Below are 21,591 nucleotides of genomic sequence, written 5' to 3'. Positions count from 1 at the left end.
AAGAATTTATTTTCATAAAATATGCGAAAAAGATAAAACAGTACTTCCATGTTTTCCAGATGAAAATAGGTAAATAGTCCTGGTATAGAACTGAGCATAATTAGAAGTCTTGGGTTCTTGAGAAGAACTAATAATACTTAGTACTTTTCCAGACCAGGGAAAGCAATTTTTCAAAAGTTTGCATTCTCTTTGAACATTTGTCCCTCATCACCTCCAGAATAATTTTCATAATTTGGTTGCTGGGGGCTTAGGTATCTTCTATTGTTGACTAACATTTATTAAATCCTTGATATTACATGATGGTATGATTCTTCTAAAAAATCCTCTTATAGCCATAATATTAATAAGCAAAAAATTAGTCTTCGAGATGATTTAGAAGCCAGAGGAGACAAGTGAAGTCTCTGTAGATCACAGAAATGGTTAGGAGAGTTTGTTTATAAAAGAATTGGGTAGGGGAACATAATTCAGGAAAAAATTATTTGATTTAAAAGGTAATATGTTAAAAGAAATAATAAATGTTTCACTTCAAAGATGCAAGAATTTATTGGAAAGAAACTTTGGGATTGGTGGCCTTCATTTTTATTATCTGGCATTAAAATCATACACATCACAGCTCTTATTTTCTGGGGCTCCTGATTTCAAATTTCCTGAAAAGAGAATGGAGTAGTCAACTATAACCAGAAGCCCAAGTGTTGTGCCATAGCAGAACTTCCAGAAAACCTTGCCTGTAGGTAAAGTTGGCACCAGAAAGACCTGGGAATCCTTCGGATCCCGTTACTCAGGCACTGTTACGGTTGGAATGTTTGTGTCATCCCAAAATTCATACTACCTGAAGTCCTGGTATATGGCAGTGGAGCCTTTCAGGGGGTCATCAGATCATGAGGACCGAGCCCTCACAAATGGGATTTTGGCCCTTTTATGAACTCTCTTGCCTTTTCTGCCATGGAGGACACAAGGAGAAGGCGGCATCTATGAGCCATGAAACAGTCCTCCCCAGGCCCTGTGATAGCCCCTTGATCTTGGACTTCCCGGCCTCCAGAACTATAAAAATAAAAAAGCAACCCAGCTTGTGTGACTTTGCTTTAGCAGACCCAGACGGACCCCTTTGACTGGAGCCATCCCACCCAGCTCTTAGAATGGAACTATGAGAAGTGCCCAGTCTTCTCATCAATGGACCTTGAATTTCCTCTAACTTCCCAGTTAGGGAGCAACCCTAAGATAAGTTGTCAGCCACGGTTTTAGTTTTATCACCTGAGGCTTGCTTCACAGAGCTCTGCCAGTGAGAGGCACTGAGTGGAGCTGCCCATACAGTATAGCAAGACAGTGCCACAGTGCCATGCAGATGCCAATGCTGAGCACTGGTGACATCCATGGTGCTGTCTTCCCACGTAAAGCATGGCAAGATAACCTGGCAATGTAAGTAAGAGCAATGCACATATCTGTGTTTTTCACCCTCTGGTAAGAAAAAAAAAAAAATCCACTTACAAGATACATTCCTTAGCAGTGTGTGGAATAAGCTTGTTGCTTATATTTCATGTTATTTTATTTCTATGAAAAAAATTATAAGTGGGTGAAGGGGACATGCCATCATCAGCTTTCCATCATATTTGTGATTTACTTTCATAGTGTTGTCTAGTCCTTGTTTAAGGAAAAGAATAATCCTGCTCCTAAAACCCATACAGCCATGAATTGCTGGAAGGCAAAAAGAATGAGATTTTCTTCAAGTCAGTGAACTAGTCCTTGGTTTATATGCAACATAGGACATAATAATGGCACACATTAACCTTTTCTGTGATTTAAAGGACACCATACACACATGCAAATGTTTTCAAGCGCCAAGTGGCCATTTTTTATCTCCACATATTGTCAATTTACATACAAACCATCAGTATTGAGTTTCCCTCAAATTTTATTCAAATCACCTGTGTGTCCTTTTAGTCCGGAGTCCTTCTGTCTTTGAAATGTCCCTAATTTCTTTCTTTCTTTTTTTTTTTCTTTTTTTTGCTTCACGCAGTTTAACAATGCATCCACCACCAAAACCCCTCTTTAATGGAAGCAGTATTGTGTGTTTGCAATTTTAAATTTATGTTTATAAAACAGATCCTTTGAGCACATATGGCTTGAGAGAACAGGTACTGACATTCACCAAGGAAGGTGGCAATAAAATATATTTTCAAAATAAGATTTGAGCAGAAGGAGACACAGTGAAACCAGACCCTTCTGGCCATTTGTCACAGTGCTGGCAGTCTCTGTGTCAAAGCAGGTGAACAATAATAAATATCCAAGCCAGGGTGGTTCATTTGTATTCAGAACATTTGAATAAATAAGAAGTTCAAAAAAAAATCCATTTAGGCCTTTGTTCAAAGGAAAACTCTAGCCATTTCCCTCAGCTCAGCAGTCTGGAAGTTCAAAAGGTAAGAAGTACTTCTTGCCAAAGAGTAAATTCTGACACGTATTTGAAAATCAAATTGAATTATGAACTGCCGGTTTAGGGGCAGCTTAGTTGCAGGTTGACCTTGAACTCATAGTAATCTTCCTGTCTCTGCCTCCTGAGGGCTAGAATTGCTGGTGTGAGCTACCTCACACAGTATACATGCTTACTTTTTATTTTAAAAAATAAGAAATAGGGCTGGAGGGATGGCTTAGCGGTTAAGGTGTTTGCCTGCAAAGCCAAAGGACCCAAGTTCAATTCCTCAGGACCCACGTTAGCCAGATGCACAAGGGGGACGCATGCATCTGGAGTTTGTTTGCAATGGCTGGAGGCCCTGGCACGCCCATTCTTTCTCTCTCTCTCCCTCTCCCTCTCCCTCTTTCTCTGTCAACTAAATAAATAAATAAAATTTTTAAAAAAAATAAGAAATAAATGCCAGCAATCTAAAAATAAATCCGATTTTCGTACTTTTACCCTTAAATTTTTACTGAGCAACCACTTTGTGTGGAACACTATAATGGCACCATGAGAGGATATGAAAAAGGGGATGTGGTCATTGGCCTCTACAAGTTGACTACCAATTGAGTAAGTAGGTATATTTTCAAGTAACTCCAGCTATAATACCTATAATAATGGAAAATTTATCAAAATTGTTAGAAGAGCATGATAGAGAAAAATTAAGATGCATCGTTTAACATAAGATCCAACAATTGCAATACCATTCTACCCAGAGGAATTGAAAACATGGATTTAAACAAGTCCTTGGGCTACCCAGATGCTTCCAGCAGCACTGTTCACAATAGCCCCAAGATGGAAACAACATGTTCCACATAAACTTATATAAAGTTAGCATTTCTATATGATGGAAGATTGTGAAGCGCTAAGAGGACTGAAATTCTGGGATTCGATACAATGTGAATATACCTGGAAAATAGTAATGCTAAGTAATACAGAGCTGGACACAAAGGCCCCATGTTGGTGGTTCCATTTATATGAAATGCTCAGGAGGGGTAATTCCACAGAGAGAGAAAGTAGGTTTGGGTTGCCAGGGAAGAACAGATGTGGAACTGCCGCTGAGTGGGTGCAGGTATCCTTTCTGCTTGATGAAAATATCTTGGAACTAGATAAAAGTAGGCAACACTCACTGTCAGTGCGTAAATGCCACTGGATGCCTTAAGTGGTTAATTTTACATGGCATGAATCTTACATAAACTGACGCATGAATTTTTCCTCAGTTGTAATAATTACTGATGTACAATGTAGACAGCAGGAATAGAAAACTGGTCACCGAGGAAGGCAGTATTGAGAAAGGTAGAAGATCAGATGGAATTTTCACCTACTAACAGAACTCGGAAAGGCCTACCAAAAGCAGGTCCCTCATTGCCAGAATCTTGGAGACTGGGCTGGAGAGATGGCTTAGTGGTTAAGTGCTTGCCTGTGAAGCCTAAGGACTCAGGCTCAAGGCTGGCTTCTCCAGGACCCACGTAAGCCAGATGCACAAGGGATGCACACATCTGGAGTTCACTTGCAGTGGCTGGAAGCCCTGGCATGCCCATTCTCTCTCTCTCTCTCTCCCTCTTTCTGTCTGTCTGTCACTCTCAAATAAATAAACTAAAGGATATTGGAGACTGAGAATGGAGTTTGGCTCCTGAAGTGGCAAATCGTGTCTTCCGTAGGTAGAAACGGCCCATTGTTCATAGGCCAAATGTGCTTCCTTAAAGGTGTATTGTTCTGTTGACCATCTTCCTCTTTTCCAGGTCTGTGCGTTTCAGATGGTACCAGGGAGTCTACCCCGCCAGCTCGCAGCCAGTCACGTGGGCTATTGATAATGTCTACATCGGTCCCCAATGTGAAGAGATGTGTAATGGGCATGGGAGTTGCATCAATGGAACCAAGTGTATATGTGATCCTGGCTACTCTGGTCCAACCTGTAAAATAAGCACCAAAAATCCTGATTTTCTCAAGGATGATTTTGAAGGTAATCTTTTGTCATAAATTTGTGTAATTTTATGCAGTGATTTACATGAAGATACAATTTGTTATAGATAACTAATCACTAAGGTGTAGTCTAATATTTCCTTATTATAATTCCTTTTTATTGTTATAGCTGTAAGCACCCAAGAGTCCACTTAGCTCTGAATTTTTACAGGATTACGTTTTTGAAACAGCTATCAGTCAGAGACAAGACCTTAACTAAGGAAAAACAAAGACCATTTTCACTACTTTATGCTACTTGTCATTACTGATTAAAGATAATTTTAGAATATACATCTGAAAGACCAGTCTCTCAGATGGAAGAGGTCTACTTTCCACCAACTCATCACTTTCCACGTCCTGGTTTTATATCTAAAATCTAACTAGCATCCCTATATTTAGTGATAGCACAGCATAGAAAATGCACAAAAAAAGCATCTAAGTGAGATGCTCTATCACCAGACTATGGATAAACATCTTCATAAGAGAAGGGCATGGGTAATTGCTGTCTATGTTGGAGTAATTAGATGAAAATATTTTGTTTTTCCCAAGCTGTCTATAAAACGCTATGCTTATTGTTTTACAATACATTTTAAAACTAGAGTTAGAAACAAACAATAAAACTACTCTGCCACAAAAATGAATGAAATATGAAGGTTGAAAGTACTATGATGAGTAAAGGAAACCAGATACAATACCACACATTATATATTCCGTCTACATGAAGTACACAAAAATAGGCCAGTCGACATACAGTGAGAGAAAACAGATTCACGATTGCCTGGGGCTGTGGCGGAGGGAGGCGGGATGGGAGTAACTGTTTCCTGGTACAAAGTTTCTCTTTCGGGTGATTGAAAACTTGGAAGTTATTATTGATGATGGTTGTATATCATGATTGTACTTAGCATCACTGAGTTGTTCACATTAAAATTGTTAAGATGGCAAAGTACATATTTTAGGTATTTACCACAGTGAATAACATAAGCTTCTGAAATGTGTACTGAATAGATTTGAGAGCTGGCTCTGAAAGACATTATCTGATAGGAATTGCTAAATTATACTGAAATTTCTTTGAAGCAAAATTTCTCTTTTTCCTATCCTCACATAAGAAAGGATGTAGTGAAAGAGACCTGTGGAAAGGCCACACCCACTCCCTTTCGGCCTCATTCACTCTCTGACTAACCAGTGTCTTTTCTTTGCTGTGGAGGAGAGAAAAGGAGAAACCCACCTGGCTGAACCATGGACCCTCAGGAAAAGACACTTAGATTATGGGCCTTAGATTATGCTTGTCACAACTCAACAAATTCCAACCACCTAACATAACCCAAACTAACACTTGAACATTTATATTTTACATTTAGAAACCAAGTCACAGGGCTAGGAAGATGGCTCAGTTGAATCAAGGCACATGCTTGCAAAGCCTACTGACTACGGTTTAATTCCTGAGCCACCCACATAAGCCAGATGCAATAAGTGGCACATGTGTCTGGTGTTCATTTGCAGTAGCAAGAGGCCATGGCATTCCCATACACACACACACACACACACACACACACACAAATGATAAAAAACAGCAGCCAGACATGATGGTGCACACATTTCTTTAATCCCAGCACTCGGGGGCAGAGGTAGGAGGATCACCATGAGTTTGAGGCCAGCCTGATACTATCTATTGAATTCTAGGTCAGCCTGGACTAAAGTGAGACCCTACCTCAAAAATATAATATAATAATAATAAGATAGGGCAGGCATGGTGGCAACATGCTTTTAATCCCAGCACTTAGGAGGCTGAGGTTGGAGGATTGCTGTGAGTTTGAGGCCAGACTGAGACTCCATAGTAAATTCCAGGTCAGCCTGAGCTAGAGTGAGACCCTACCTCAAAAAAAAAAAACAGGAGCTGGGCGTGGTGGCGCACGCCTTTAATCCCAGCACTCGGGAGGCAGAGGTAGGAGGATCGCCGTGAGTTCAAGGCCACCCTGAGACTCCATAATGAATTCCAGGTCAGCCTGGACCAGAGTGGGACCCTACCTCAAAAAACAAAAAACAAACAAACAAACAAACAAAAACAATAATGATGATGATGATGACAGTCTGGAGAGATGGCTTATTGGTTAAAGCACTTGCAGGCCAAGCCTAATGACCCACGTTCAACCCTCCAGGTCCCACATAAGTCGGATGCACACGATGATGCAAGCACACAAGGTTGCACATGCACACAAGGTGGCGCACACATCTGGAGTTCAATTGCAGTGGCTGAAGGCCCTGGCATGCCAATTTTCTCTCTCTAATAAAAAATTATTTAAAAAATAGAAAAATAGGGGCTGGAGAGATGGCTTAGCAGCTAAGCGTTTGCCTGTGAAGCCTAAGGACCCTGGTTGGAGGCTCGATTCCCCAGGTCCCACATTAGCCAGATGCACAAGGGGGTGCATGCATCTGGAGTTCATTTGCAGTGGCTGGAAGCCCTGGCATACCCATTCATTCCCCCCATCTCTCTCTCTCTCTCTCTCTCTCTCTCTCTCTCTCTCTCTCTGCCTCTTTCTGTCTCTGTCATTCTCAAATAAATAAATAAATAAATAGAAAAATGATGATGATGATACAGCCCGATGTAATGGCGCACACGTTTAATCCCAGCACTCAGGATGCAAAGGTAGGAGGATCACCGTGAGTTCAAGGCCACCCTGAGACTACATAGTGAATTCCAGGTCATCCTGGATTAGAGTGAAACCCTACCTCAAAAAACTAAAATAAATAAATAAATAAATGATGATGATGATGATGATATTAAAAACCACACCATACACTTTCCCAGTTTCTTTTAAAAAATGTAATACAGCTATACTTGGGAATCACATTTAAACAACATTTTCCACTTTTTTTCAGGTCAGCTAGAATCTGATAGATTCCTACTAATGAGTGGTGGAAAGCCTTCTCGGAAGTGTGGGATCCTTTCCAGTGGAAATAACCTCTTTTTCAATGAAGATGGCTTGCGCATGCTTATGACCCGAGACCTGGATTTGTCTCATGCTAGGTAGGCATTGTAAAGCCACTCTATAACATAGGGTAGTAAACTCTGCCAGAGCAGAAGGCGCAGAGTATTCTCAAGGGTGAGACTTCCCTTTGGTGGTGCTTCCCTTCTCTCTGCCCAGACCCTCCATTAAAACGGAAACGTGTTCCGTATCTACGAAAGAAGCGAAACACAGCTCAGTGAGCAAACCTAGCATCTGTTCTCTTATGAGCTTGACACTGGAAAAATCACGATATTAATTTACTCTAGCTTCAAGAAAATAATGTTGCAGGCTGGAGAGATGTCTTAGTGGTTAAGACAATTGCCTGCAAAGCCAAAGAACCTATGTTTGATTCCCCAGGACCCACATAAGTCAGATGCATAAGGGGCGCATGTGTCTGGAGTTCATTTGCAGTGGCTGGAGGCCCTGGCATGCGCATTCTCTCTCTTTCTCTCTGTGCCTCTTTCTCTCTCACTCAAATAAATAAATAAAGTATTTTCAGCCAGGCGTGGTGGCGCACACCTTTAATCCCAGCACACAGGAGGCAGAGGTAGGAGGATCGCCGTGAGTCCAAGACCACCCTGAGACTCCATAGTGACTTCCAGGTCAGCCGGGGCCAGAGTGAGACCCTACCTCAAAAAACCAAAAACAATAAAAAATAAATAAAGTTTTTTGTTAAAAAAAAAAGAAAACAATGTTGCACCTACCAGCTATTCTTGAACTATGAAGACAATATGTATGGTTATTGCACTATGCTAGTAAAAAGCTCAACTGAAATGCAATATATCCTCGAATTATCCATGACTAATTTTATTACATTAGCAAATAGTGAAGTATAATTGAAGTGCGGCCTTCTTCTTTGTAAGCACGTTCCCAAAGATTCGCTTACACGTTCTAAGACGTCATTTTCTAAATTGAGCACGGCCTCTCAGAGGCGAACATTTTAAAGTGTCTCCGAGGATTATGTCTCGTCACAACACACGTCACTTGATCATTTGATGAGCCAAAACCGTAACAGGAAAATATATACTAAAGTTTAACATGTATAAAATGGAACTCTGCCTGGTGAGGTGGCGCACTCCTTTAATCCCAGCCCTCAGGAGGCAGAGGTAGGAGGATCGTCATGAGTTCGAGGCCACCCTGAGATTACATAGTGAATTCCAGGTCAGCCTAGGGCTAGAGTGAGACCCCTACTTCGAAAAAAAAAAAAAAAAAGAATGGAACTCAGACCTATTTTTGCAAGTAAACAAGGAAGTCATGCTTTTAGTTTTGAAAACATTTCACAATACTGTAAAATACATCTTAACATATTATTTTTCTCTTAAATCTTTAATTTACTGATGATAAATGTTAATCACACTTCATAGAAAATGCAGTTCTGTTTATGAAATAATCAGTTATTGAAAGCAAATGTTTATTTTATCCTATTTTAATGAATAACAATTTGATATTTTACATATATACAAATGCATATATGTGTATATATATATATATATATACATACATATATATATATTCAAAATTTTCACTAGAGGCTGAGTTCTCTAATTTAGAAGTTGTTAAGTTTTTGAGGGAGGGGATCTTGAGGTAGGGTCTCGCTGTAGCCCAGGATGACCTGGAATTCACTGTGTAGTCTCAGAGTGGACTTGAACTCATTATGATCCTCCTACCTCTGCCTTCTAAGTGCTGGGATTAAAGATGTGTGCCACCGCACCTGGCTTTTTAGAAATGATTAAGTTTTATCATTAAATTAATATAAACATTTTCCCAATACAAGCAGCTAATATGCCAAAATATTTTCTGTGTAAATACTTGGTCTTATAGATGGAAACACCCCTAGGCCCTAACCATGTGTGTTTTCACTAGTCAGATGTTAAAAGCTCCATTATATAGCTCATCTTAGTTGCATGCTGTGTGGGATTTGCATACATTGACCTTAAAATCCTCCATGTAAGATCCCAATTTTTTCAGGACCATGAGATAAATAAATGGGTATTGCAACAACCATGAGGAATGAATAGATTTATGTAGGTTGCAGATAACATTTATCATAAGCCCCATTGTATTTCCTGTGCTTGGTATGAATACATAATTGGGTATGTATGTTGAGTTTGACATGAAATTTATTCTGCTTTACCAGCTCGCACAGTGGCCAGCCCAGGCACCAGCAGCTTGCCTGCCAAAGATAACATGTGAGCTAGTTTTCACTGGCACCCCAGCTGCTTGCTTCCACTCTGTCCACCTCCGTGCCAGCTGGGAAAGCTGCCACTGGCTTGCTGCCACTGTTCTCCGTGGCCAGTATCATCCATTCCCAGACCCAGCAACAGTCAGAGTCTGGCACAGCCCCACCACCACCAACCCACACTCACGCTGCCCTGCCCCTGGCACAGAAAGACCGCAGAGAGGCCTGGACTTGACACATCGCTTCCAAAAGGTGCCTGGCCTTTTGCACGCTGGCGACACAAGTGCTGACCTTAAATGTGCCTCCTGCCACCAGGGACACAAGGCCTAGAAAGCTACTGGGGAAGCCTGAGAAGGGATGATTTTGCCAAGAGCATGGCATGGTCTACATTCTTCTAGCCTCAAATACTGAGGCACTAGGGTCCAGTTTCCCAAGCATACGACAAGCCACAATTCCAAACTAGAAGGAACCACACTGGGATCCTTCATCAACTTTTCCGTGTGTGTGTGTGTGTGTGTGTGTGTGTGTGTGTGTGTGTGTGCGCGCGCACATGCGTGCGTGCACATGTTCATGTGTGCACATGTATGTGTGAAGGCCAGAGGACAACTCAGAGGTCCGTTCCTCAGGAAAGCCATCTGCCTGCCTCTGCCTTCCAGCTCTTGGATTACAAGCACATGCCAGTACGCCCAACATTTTTATGTGGGGTCTGGGGATTTAACTCAGGTCCTTAACTTGCACAATGGGCGCTTTCCCAAGTGGACTCTCGCCCTGGCCCCTCCCATGACCCTGTAACATAGCCAAGGGCGGGGGACGAATGTTCACTTTCCTCAGCTGGCTCACCTGAGATTGGAGGAATAAATATGGCCAGAATTGCCATTTTTCACACCTCACATTTAATTAACTCTCTTTCACATTACAAAGGAAAATTGAGCTTGAAGTGACTGTTTGGGGGTACGCATTAAATCGGCGTATTCGTTAACGCCATTCGTCCCCCCGTGTGACCCTGGGCGCTTGTCCTTTGTTGTTGGTGCCGCCTCCTCGTTGAAGTAAAAGTCTATAGTAAGGTTTACTGATGTCAGATTTGTGCAGTTCTTCATGAGACTGGGCTGTGGCAAAGGCGTTCCAGACCCCAGAAGCCAGCCTGTGCTTCTGCAGTATTCTCTCAACGGCGGCCTCTCCTGGAGTCTCCTTCAAGAGTTCCTCTTCAGCAACTCCAGCAACGTGGGCAGGTATATTGCCCTGGAGATACCCCTGAAAGCCCGTTCTGGTTCTACTCGCCTCCGCTGGTGGCAGCCCTCTGAAAATGGGCACTTCTACAGCCCCTGGGTTATTGACCAGGTCAGTCCCTTTGGAATTCGCTATTTCAGCTTTTGAGAAAGCATTTGGTCTCACTCTCCCCCCCCCCCCCCCCCACCACCACCAAGCTCAATATGGGAACCCGGGATGGACCCTTGCGGGGCTTACCGAAGGGCACACAGCTAGATCAGATATAGTGCTTAGCTCCATCTCCATTCTCTATTCCCTCAGCTGCCTACGCCTATAAAACTAAACGACACAGCAGAAAGCTGAGGTCTTGCTCATGGGGGATGCTCCCATGTGGGGAGAGGGACGTTGTCAAGCGTGATTCAAGGTCTTCATTCTCTGCAAAGGAAAAATGTGCACATTAACATCGGTGCCACATGCAGTTGTTCGCAAATCCTCTCTTTTCTAGCTGTCGATGAAAAATAAATAAATAAATAAATAAATCTCCCCGACATCTTTATGGAGTACTCTAGAGGATCGCCATACGTAATAAAATGTTTATCACCTGGAACTCATAGAACCTGTTAACAAATGATGGAGCCCACGCAAAGAATAGCCACTCAAATGCCTCGGGGCACAGCTGTCCTTAAATAGAAATTTTACATGGGAAATAATCCCAGGCGAGCCAAATTTTTGCTTTTCCAGATCAGGGACTCGTAGTTTCCAAAAGCACAATTTGGCCCATGAAGGCTGTGAATGGTTTTGTCAGTCCTTTGCTTTGTTTTCTGTAGTTTCTTGCCAGATGGGCAAGCAGACCACATAAACAAGAGCATTCTAGAAGCCCACACCCCCAACATTATGCTAGCAATACAGTACCAGCTCCAAGTAGGCTGACAGATTAAAAACAAACACATGAAAAAAAGAAAAATGACCCAACTTTTTCTTACACCTGAAAACTAGATTGAGAATTTGTGAGTTAAAATATCTTTCAGATTCTTATCGGAGGAAATATTTCTGGCAACACAGTCTTGGAAGATGATTTTACAACTCTGGATAGCAGAAAGTGGTTGCTTCACCCAGGCGGCACTAAGATGCCCGTGTGCGGCTCTTCCGGTGACGCGCTGGTCTTCATTGAGAAGGCCAGCACCCGCTACGTGGTCACCACTGACATTGCCGTGAATGAGGACTCCTTTCTGCAGATAGATTTTGCTGCTTCCTGCTCAGTCACAGACTCTTGCTATGGTAAGTGTTCCATGTCCAGACAGAGGGACAGACACAGGCATGAGCATCTGTGGTTGCCCCTGTCATAGGACTGTTCAGAAGAACCTCTGTTTAAGCATCCCAGTGACCCACAGTGTACAGTGAATTCTTGAAATGGTCTTAAACTATTGAAATCCTCTTTAAACTATTTCATGTATATGTTGAGTATATATTTGAAGATACTGTATGGGAATTGAGTTTCAGAAACTTTTTTCTGTTGTTGTTGTTGTTGTTGTTGTTGTTGTTTTTCGAGATAAGGTCTCACTCTGGTCCAGGCTGACCTGGAATTCACTATGTAGTCTCAGGGTGGCCTCAAACTCTTGGCGATCCTCCTACCTCTGCCTCCCAAGTGCTGGGATTAAAGGCGTGTGCCACCACACCCAGCTTCAGAAACTTATTTTTGAAGGTGAACTTATTTTTCTGTTTGTTTGTTTGTTTGTTTTTGACATAGAGTCTCACTCTAGCCCTGACTGACCTAGCACTCACTCTGTAGTCAGTCCTTGGGCTGGCCTTGAGCTCACAGTGATCCTCCTATCTCTGCCTCACAAGGACTGGGATTAAAGGCGTGGGCCACCATACCAGGCAATGTGAACTCTTTTTTGGTTTTTCAAGGTGGGGTCTCACTTTAGTCCAGGCTGACCTGGAATTCACTATGCAGTCTCGGGGTGGCCTCAAACTCATGGCGATCCTTCTACCTCTGCCTCCCGAGTGCTGGGATTAAAGGTGTGTGCCACCACACCCAACTGTGAACTTTTTCAATTTTTTTTTTTTTTTTTTTTGATTTTTCGAGGTAGGGTCTCACTTTAGTCCAGGCTGACCTGGAACTCACTATACAGTCTCAGGGTGGCCTCGAACTCACAGAGATCCACCTACCTCTGCCTCCCGAGTGCTGGGATTACAGGCGTGTGCCACCATGCCCGGGGCTTTTTGATAAAATAAGTAGTAACTTACATAATTTTCAAATCTAGGTCTCTTTTCGTGTAAGACCTGAAAAGTAAAGGATATACTTCAGAATTTTTCTAGAATTCTCATCATTTGTATATTCATGGATTTTGAATCACAGAGCTGTAATCCAATCAGTTATTGTCTCCTTTCCATAGCACCTTAACCACTAAGCCATCTCTCTAGTCCTCTTGCTTTTTCTTTTTCTTTTTTTCCATTAAGTTTTATTGTTACTATTGTGCCCTGTGTGGGGTTATTTTGGGGGGTTTGTTTTGGGGTTTTTTTTTTGTCTATCATGGATCACAATACATTCTAGACTCCCTTCATTGTGACCCATCTGTATCCTCTAGGTTGAGTATGTATGTGTAGACGTATGTTCATACATTCACACATGCACCATGAACCTATCTTAGAAAAATAAAAAGTGATATCATTGCATATTTTGGCCCTTCACCCGAATTTATAGTGCTGTCAAGATAACTGAGGTGCCCCAATCTTATACCATCCTATTTCACTCTGCTAGGAATCCATGGGTCCTTGCTCTGTATTAGATCTGGGAGGCTGAAAATGGGAACTTGGTTACTTCCAAGTTTCTGCAAAGCCAGATATTTTTAATATTTCCATTTTTTGAATTTACATAGGAAGAACCCCAGAAGTTCTCCTTCTGTCTTATACATCACCAGTTAATTAACTCTGGACTAGTCAGTTGGGGGTGTCTTAGAATTTAGGGTGGGGAAGATGAGCAAGTAGGAGTTCATATCCACAATAGGTCTATTTAAAAGGATACCTCAGACTGGAGGGATGGCTTAGCAGTTAAGGCACTTGCCTGCAAAGCCAAAGGACCCAGGTTTGATTATCCAGGACCCACGTTATCCAGCTGCACAGGGGGCGCATGTGTCTGGAGTTCGTTTGCAGTGGCTGGAGGCTCTGGCACACCCATTTCTCTCTTTCTCTCTCCCTCTTTCTGTCTAATTAATTAATTTATTTTTTTTTAAAAAAAAAGGATACCTCAAAAGGTTAGAGTTAAGTAAATGACTAAACGAAGTGTTCCTTGGAGCAGTACTGATGAAAAACATAATGCAAAGGAGGAAAGACAATGGATGATTGGCTAATCCAAGGGTGTAGAAAACATTTGACAAATGACCTAAGTCTCAAGTGGCCCTTGAGGGTTGAAGTGGATCTTAAGGGTAGGGAGAAAAGAGAGGAGGTCTCAAACTACACTGGAGTGTAAGTAAGTAAGGCTCCCTGGTCCACAGGAAAGCTGCAGGAGAGGAGAGCAAAGCACATTGTTCTCAGGAGCAGAAAGATACTGGACATTCCCAGAGTTCGTCATTAATTTAGGAGGTCAAAGAAGGCAGCAGGAAGAAGCTAGCTCATGGTTAACCTCCAGCGGCCCCTGGACTGAAATTCTGCCCTCATGTACCATGTTATACACTCTCACTATGGGCTGGCCCAGCCTGAGAGAGATGAGATGAGTAAGAATATAAAAGGCAAATGACTGAACAGAATTGGCAATGAATTATGAATGACCTTAGAGGGAAGTGCAGGAATCTGTACTTGACAAGGTCATGAATAGGAGAGTACAAGTTTAGAGCAGTATCATGATATATTTGGGAGACTGATGAAGGTACGTTAAAAAAATAAAAAGCATCTTCACCCTCTCTCTTTCTCTCTCTCTTTCTCTCTCTCCCCTTGCACATAAATGAATAAAAATGTTTTTTAAAGAAAAAGAAAGAGGGGCTAGAGATGGCACTTGTTTGCCTGCAAAGCCAAAGGACCCAAGTTTGATTCCCCAGGACACACATAAGCCAGAAGCACGAGGTGGCACACACATCTGGAGTTTGGTTGCAGTGGCGAAAGGCCCTGGCACATTCATTCATTCTTTCTCTAGCTCTCTCTTTCTCTCATAAATAAAATATTGTTTAAAAAAAAAGAAAAAGCAAGAGGGCTAGAGAGATGGCTTAGTGGTTAAGGTGCTTGCCTGCAAAGCCTAAGAACCCATATTCGTCTCTCCAGATCCCACATAAGCCAGATGCACAAAGGTGATACAAGCGCAAGACTGCACATGCTCACAAGGTGGCGCACGTGTCTGGAGTTCAGTTTCAGTGGCTGGAGGCCCTGGCATGCCAATTCTCTCTCTCTCTCTTTCTCATAAAAAAGGCCAGTCTGTTGGGTTTGCCTCACAAAAGAAAAAAAGAAAAAGGGCACCAGGCATGGTGGTGCATGCCTTTAATCCTAGCACTTGGGAGGCAGAAGTATGAGGATCACCCTTAGTTCGAGGCCACTATGAGAATACATAGTGAATTCTAGGTCAACCTGAGCTAGTGTGAGACTTCACCTCGAGAAACCAGAAAAAAATAAAAGAAAAGAAAGGCAAGAAAAGGAGGGGAGGTGAAGGGGAAGCGAGGAGGGGAAGAGGAAAGGAAAGGGAAAGGGGCTGGAGAGATGACTCAATGGTTAAGGTGTTTGCTTGTAAACCTCACGACCCAAGTTCAACTCCCCAGTACCCATGTAAAACCAGATGAACAAAAGGGGCACATGCATCTGTGGTTTGTAGCAGAGGCCCTGGTACACCTGTTTTCTCCCTTTCTCCCTCTCTCTTTCTCTCCCTCTCTGTCCTTGTAAACAAATAAATAAAAATATTTTTTAAAAGAATCCTAGTAAAATCAGCCATGGCAATGGTATCTGCAAGAGATATGGCATGAGGAGAAATGGAATAGATAAAAACAACATGAGACAATGTAATCAAGAAGCAGACGATCCCAGGACTAAGTAACAGGTTGGACCAAAGCAGAGGAAAGAAAAGGGTCAAATTTATGAAATAACTTCTAATTTTTAAACCTAGAAAACTAATGTCAGGATATTTAACCTTGGTAAATTTTAGTGGTTAAGAAGAGTTCTTCATGGGAGAAAACGATGTAGGCGTAGGGGTGCTAGGTGAAGAATCCTGTAGGGAAGAGGCTGTGAGACCACTTGCTTCCAGTTCAGGGCCAAGCTGCCAAACACTCCTGCATGAATTCAACCCTTTTGAGGCATAAAACTGGAAGATTTCATTAGAGCCTTAACTATGGTGCATGGGTATAATAGGAGTTCAGAAACAGGTCTGGAAAAGAGCCCAAAGCTGGGCTAGTAAGTGAAGGAGTGAGAGTAAAACCAAGGAAACTTGGAATGTCCTCAAATAAAAGAAAGTTTAAGCACTGAGGAAGCAATCAATAGTGTGCAGAGCTACAAGAAGGACAGGGATAAAGAAGACTGATCCAGGCTCTTGTTCCCACCTGGAAGGCTTAGAGCAGCACATGGTCTCATGCTGGTTGTACAAGTGAATCACCTGGGGAGCTTCGGAGCTCCTGACCTACTGGCCAGCCTCCAAAGGAGTTCAGGCAGAATCTTTGGTCATAGAAACAAGACAGCGGTAATTTTCTAAAGGTACCTAAGTGATTTCAGTGTACAGCCAAAACTGAAAACCACAACCTTGCACCAAACAGTACCCGAAAGGAGGTGAAGGCTGAGGCAGTTTACAAAGTAGTCAAGAAGTAGGGAGAGAAAGGGCTGGAGAGATGGCTTAGTGGTTAAGATGCTTGCCTGCCAAGCCTAAGGAGCCATGTTGGACTCTCCAGATCCCACATAAGCCAGACACACAAAAGTGAGACAAGCACAAGGTTGTGCATGCCCACTAGGTGGGGCGGGAATCTGGAATTTGATTGCAGTGGCTGAGACTGTGGCATGCCAGTTCTCTCTCTCTCTCTTTGTCTCTCTCTTTCTCTAAAATTAAAAAAAAAAAAAGTGGGGAGAGAAATGGAGAGAGGGAATAGGTTGAATGTTTAGAAGAAGAATAAAGGAAGAAATGTGTTTTTTTTTTTAATCAGGGACCCATTATCTGAGTATATGCATTGGCACAGGGCCCCCTGACCCTCTGGTACTTCTTCGTGCTTCTCTGGTTGCTAGTATGTACCACTACAAGATGCATAAGCAAAGAGATTCTATAATTTCTAAGAAGTATCACTAATACCAAGAGCAAAATTGGCATTATTGGTCAACCAGAATTTAAGAAGACTACTCAAATTTTTTAACTAATTTAAATGAGCCCTAAGATGTAGAACGACAGGCCAGAGAGACAGCTTAGTGGTTAAGGCGCTTGGCTGTGAAGCCTAAGAACTCACGTTCAGATCTCCATATTGCCCCACGCACGGGACGCAAGCGCGCGATGTCGTACGTGCAGCACACGGAGGGCAGGCATCTGGAGGGCATTTGCGGTGGCTAAAGGTCCTGGCGGGCCCGTTCTTTCTCTTTCTCTCTCAAAATTAAAAAAATGTAAAATATAGACTGTCATGGTGCTTGCATAATATTTTATTCTATAATATCAAGCTATAAACATAACATATAACTATGTAAAGCAACAGTTTTGCTGTGATTGTTCTAAAATTTTCATTATAAGAAACAAGTTGTGCCGGGCGTGGTGGCGCACGCCTTTAATCCCAGCACTCGGGAGGCAGAGGTAAGAGGATCGCCATGAGTTCAAGGCCACCCTGAGACTACAGAGTTAATTCCAGGTCAGCCTGGACCAGAGTGAGACCCTACCTCGAAAAACCAAAAAAAAAAAAAAAAAAAAGAAACAAGTTGTAAAAATTTATTTTATATTTTAGTGCACCATATTTCCTGAAATTGAAATTTATTTCAAGTTTTTGGTTTTTTTGGGTGTTTTTTTTTTTTTTGGTTTTTTTTTGAGGCAAGGTTTTAAAAAAAAAAGCTTAGGATGACTTGGAATCACTCTGTAACTGAGGCTGGCTCAAACCCATGGCAATTCCCTTAGCCCAGCCTCCCCAGTGCTGGGATTAAAGATGCGCACTAGCATACCTGGCTTCTTAATATTATTTATTAAAAATAACAATTAATAATGTAAAGAAGGAGAAGCAGAATAGGAAACCTTTCAAGATAGGAAACAAATAAGGAAAAGTCAAATTGACAATGGATTAAAAAATGAAACATACAGCCAGGTGTGGTGGTACAGGACTTTAAACCCAGCACTCAGGAGGCAGAGAAGGAGGATCACCGTGAGTTCGAGACCACCCTGAGACAGCATAGTGAATTCCAGGTCAGCCTGAACTAGAGTGAAACCCTACCTTGAAAAACCAAAAGATAAATTTATTTTTAAAATAAGACATGTAGAAAACATCATGTCACTGTGATTCTTGGGTTTGCAGACATATGGTTGTATGGAGAATACTACTTCCTTTCTGTTTCAGCTATTGAGTTGGAATACTCTGTGGATCTTGGGCTGTCGTGGCATCCACTAGTGAGGGACTGTCTGCCTACCAACGTTGAATGCAGTCGCTATCACCTGCAGCGGGTCCTGGTGTCCGATACTTTCAACAAGTGGACAAGAATCACTCTGCCTCTCCCTCCTTACACCAGGTATGGATCCTTCCACATGTAATAAACCCAAACGGGATTCCACCTGGCGTGTCAGATTTTAGCACATCCACTTTTCCACTTTGTGTAAGGTTTTCTTACTTATTCCTAGTATTACCATGTAGAATTATGGAGGCTCGGAAATGTGGAAGCCTGTTTGTTGTGGTGATATTGTTCTATGTTTTCCTCAAATCCAGGAATTTCCAGACCTTTAACTATAGTTTTTAAATAATGGCCTAGGATGGAGAGATGGCTTAGTGGTTAAAACATTTGCCTGTGAAGCCAAAGGACCCAGGTTCAATTCCCCAGGACCCATGTAAGTCAGATGCACAAGGTAGCACATGCATCTAGAGTTCATTTACAGCAGCTGAAGGCCCTGGCTTGCCCATTCTCTCCCTCTCCCTCTCCCTCTCCCTCTGTCTCTCTCTCTCTCTCTCTCAACTAAATAAAATATTTTTTAAAAAATGGCCTACATAAGAAAACAATGGCTACATCACACAGTTTCTCCATCTTAGTTTAGAGATGTCAAGAACAACCCACTTAAAATAGGTCCAATGCATGCACAATAGATTTAAATGGAATCTTACTTTCTGCCAGTCAAGTCAGTTGAATATAGCAGTGTGTAATTTCATATAAGTGGATATAGTAAATCATTGTGTACTAACATTTTTCCTGATTTTTAAATTTTATTGTGAACAACATTTTTAGAATTATCACCTGGAGAATTTTCTGGTGAAAATCCTTTGAAGGTGCTTCAACCCACTATATCTATGAGAAAAGTGCCTGCCAAATGCTGATAAAGAAGTGGAATCTGGGCTGGAGAAACAGCTTAGTGGTTAAGGTGTTCACCTGCAAAGCCGAAGGACCTAGGTTCAATTCCCCAAAACTCACATAAGCAAGATGTTTAGGGTATCACATGCATCTGGAGTTCATTTGCAGTGGCTAGACTCCCTGGCATGCCCATTCTCTCCCTCCCACCCCCTCCCCCCATCTCTCTTTCTCTCTCATAAATAAATAAATAAATAAGTAAAAAAAATATTTTTTTAAAAAAAGGAAGTTGAATCTAAATTACCTGTGCACTTATACTCTTGTGTAAGTAAAGCACAAAGTACTCTTTTTTACATGTGTGCTTGCTATGCATGAATGTGCATATATCTGTAGGGGGCATACATGTATGTGTAAGCATGTGTTAACATGTGTGCATGTGGAGATTAGAGGGCAACATCATCCAGTTCTTTCTGAAACAGGGTCTCTCCATGGCCTGAAGCTCACTGATTAGGCTAGGCTAGCTGGCCAGCAAACACCAGGTGTCCTCCTGTCTCTGCCTCCTCTATACTAAAATTACAGACCAGCAGCACCATTCCCAATGCTCACATGGTTACTAAGGACCACGCCTGAACCTCATGCATTCCACTTTGCCACTGAGCTACCTCTCCAGGCCAGGAAGAACTTTTGGAGTAGTGTGGTACGTGCCTTTCACCATCTAAAGCAGATGCTTAGCACAGGAAAGCCTTAAAATCTTGATGAAAGACCCCTGCTCCCTCCAAGAAAATGGTGACCAGTTGCTGCTTTGAACAGAGGAGCAAAGCAGCCAGTGCAATATGTGGAACAAGAGTTACAGTTGGGGTTCATCATTGTCCTGTCACCTCCCTGCAAATGAAGAATGAGTAAATCCTCCCTGGAAAATGACCATAACATTCATCCATTCCTCTAGGATGTAACTGGTCTGGGGACGATCATAAGTGGGATGGTTTCGGTTACTAACAGCCTCGGGCTGCTTCACAGAGGCCGGCTCAGAGATACAAGAGTATATTAGCTGTCAGCAGAGTTGCCAAGTTTAAATGAGATACGTGAGCTTTTGTTGCTCATTAAAGGTATTGCCGTGCATGAATTATTAAGGTGGTCTTAATAAGTAACAGAAAAAAACTCCATTAAGGCAGCAGTCTTTTAAGTCTTTATGAATTCTATGAATTATTACCCAGTTAATTGGCAGCATTTTGCAAATAAGGGACATTCTAAGATTTACTCCAGCTAGTCATTGTACCCTTGAGTCTTTTACTCAAGAAGAGTAATTATTCCTTGTATTCTAATCTATCTTTTAATTGTCCCTTGCACGGACCCACAAGAATTTTGATCCTTTCAAATGATATTTGAAAAATCTGGTGAGCATCTATATCCTCCTGTTATCATATTGAAGAATCTGCGCCTTGTTTACTGTATTACCCTCCAGGCCCATGTTGCACTGCGGTCTTAAAGGCGGTAACGCAGGCCTTTTAGTGATTCAGAAATAAATGCATGGATGGAGCTCATGCTAGACCCGCTTCTTGTCACGCTCTCCAATATGACAGAGTATTAAAACCACAGGCCAGGCTCAGAGCACTTGGTCTCAAACATGTTAACATATCCATGCTGCATCTAAGCTTGGGCCAATAAGTTGTTACATGTGGTTTTCCTTTTTTGAAGATGAACTTGCCACCTCAATGATAGACTGCCTACTCATTCTGTGTAAGGCCATGAGTTTAAAAAAAAAAAAAAGTTAAAATTGCTTCCTAAAAGTCAGGAAATGTATTGACATGTTAAGGTTTAGATGGTCTTCTGGCCAGAATTAAGTATTTCCATTGGTAGCTCTTGGTATAAACAAGTACGGTACTGACAATGTAAACATATATACTGAGACGTTAGGAGTAATTGTGATTGGAGCTTTGCTTGTCATATGACCATAAAGCTAGGATCCAAGCATTGTTGGAACAGTGGTGATAAGAATAAACTGAAGCCGGGTGTGGTGGGGCATGCCTTTAATTCCAGCACTCAGGAGGCAGAGGTAGGAAGATCACTGAGAGTTTGAGGCCCACCTGAGACTCCATAGTGAATTACAGGTCAGCCTGGACTAAAGCGAGACCCTACCTCAAAAAAAAGAAAAAGCCGGGCATGGTGGCACACGCCTTTAATCCCAGCACTCGGGAGGCAGAAGTAGGAGGATCACCATGAGTTCAAGGCCACCCTGAGACTAGAGAGTGAATTCCAGGTCAGCCTGAGCTACAGTGAGATCTTACCTACAGAAGAAAAAAAAAAAGAAGTAAACTGAAGTTGGTTGTCCATAAACTTGCATAAGCCATTCATTTACTCAGCTGAAATAGCCAGCAGTC

General features: G+C 42.1%; 1 protein-coding gene across 2 annotated transcripts in view; it reads left to right on the top strand.

Moving 5' to 3' along the window:
- Positions 1 to 21,591, top strand: part of Reln (reelin) — a 498,095-nt gene that overhangs the window by 411,007 nt on the left and 65,497 nt on the right. For both annotated transcript variants that reach the window (XM_045135772.1, XM_004652888.2), the window contains exons 42-46: positions 4,189 to 4,409; positions 7,286 to 7,433; positions 10,672 to 10,930; positions 11,827 to 12,076; positions 18,280 to 18,448. In XM_045135772.1, the coding sequence (XP_044991707.1) occupies positions 4,189 to 4,409; positions 7,286 to 7,433; positions 10,672 to 10,930; positions 11,827 to 12,076; positions 18,280 to 18,448 (1,047 nt within the window). The remainder of the gene's footprint in view (positions 1 to 4,188; positions 4,410 to 7,285; positions 7,434 to 10,671; positions 10,931 to 11,826; positions 12,077 to 18,279; positions 18,449 to 21,591) is intronic.

The sequence above is a fragment of the Jaculus jaculus genome, chromosome 16 (assembly GCF_020740685.1).
Source record: "Jaculus jaculus isolate mJacJac1 chromosome 16, mJacJac1.mat.Y.cur, whole genome shotgun sequence".
Taxonomy (NCBI): Eukaryota; Metazoa; Chordata; class Mammalia; order Rodentia; family Dipodidae; genus Jaculus; species Jaculus jaculus.
This window is presented reverse-complemented; position numbering and strand designations above follow the sequence as displayed.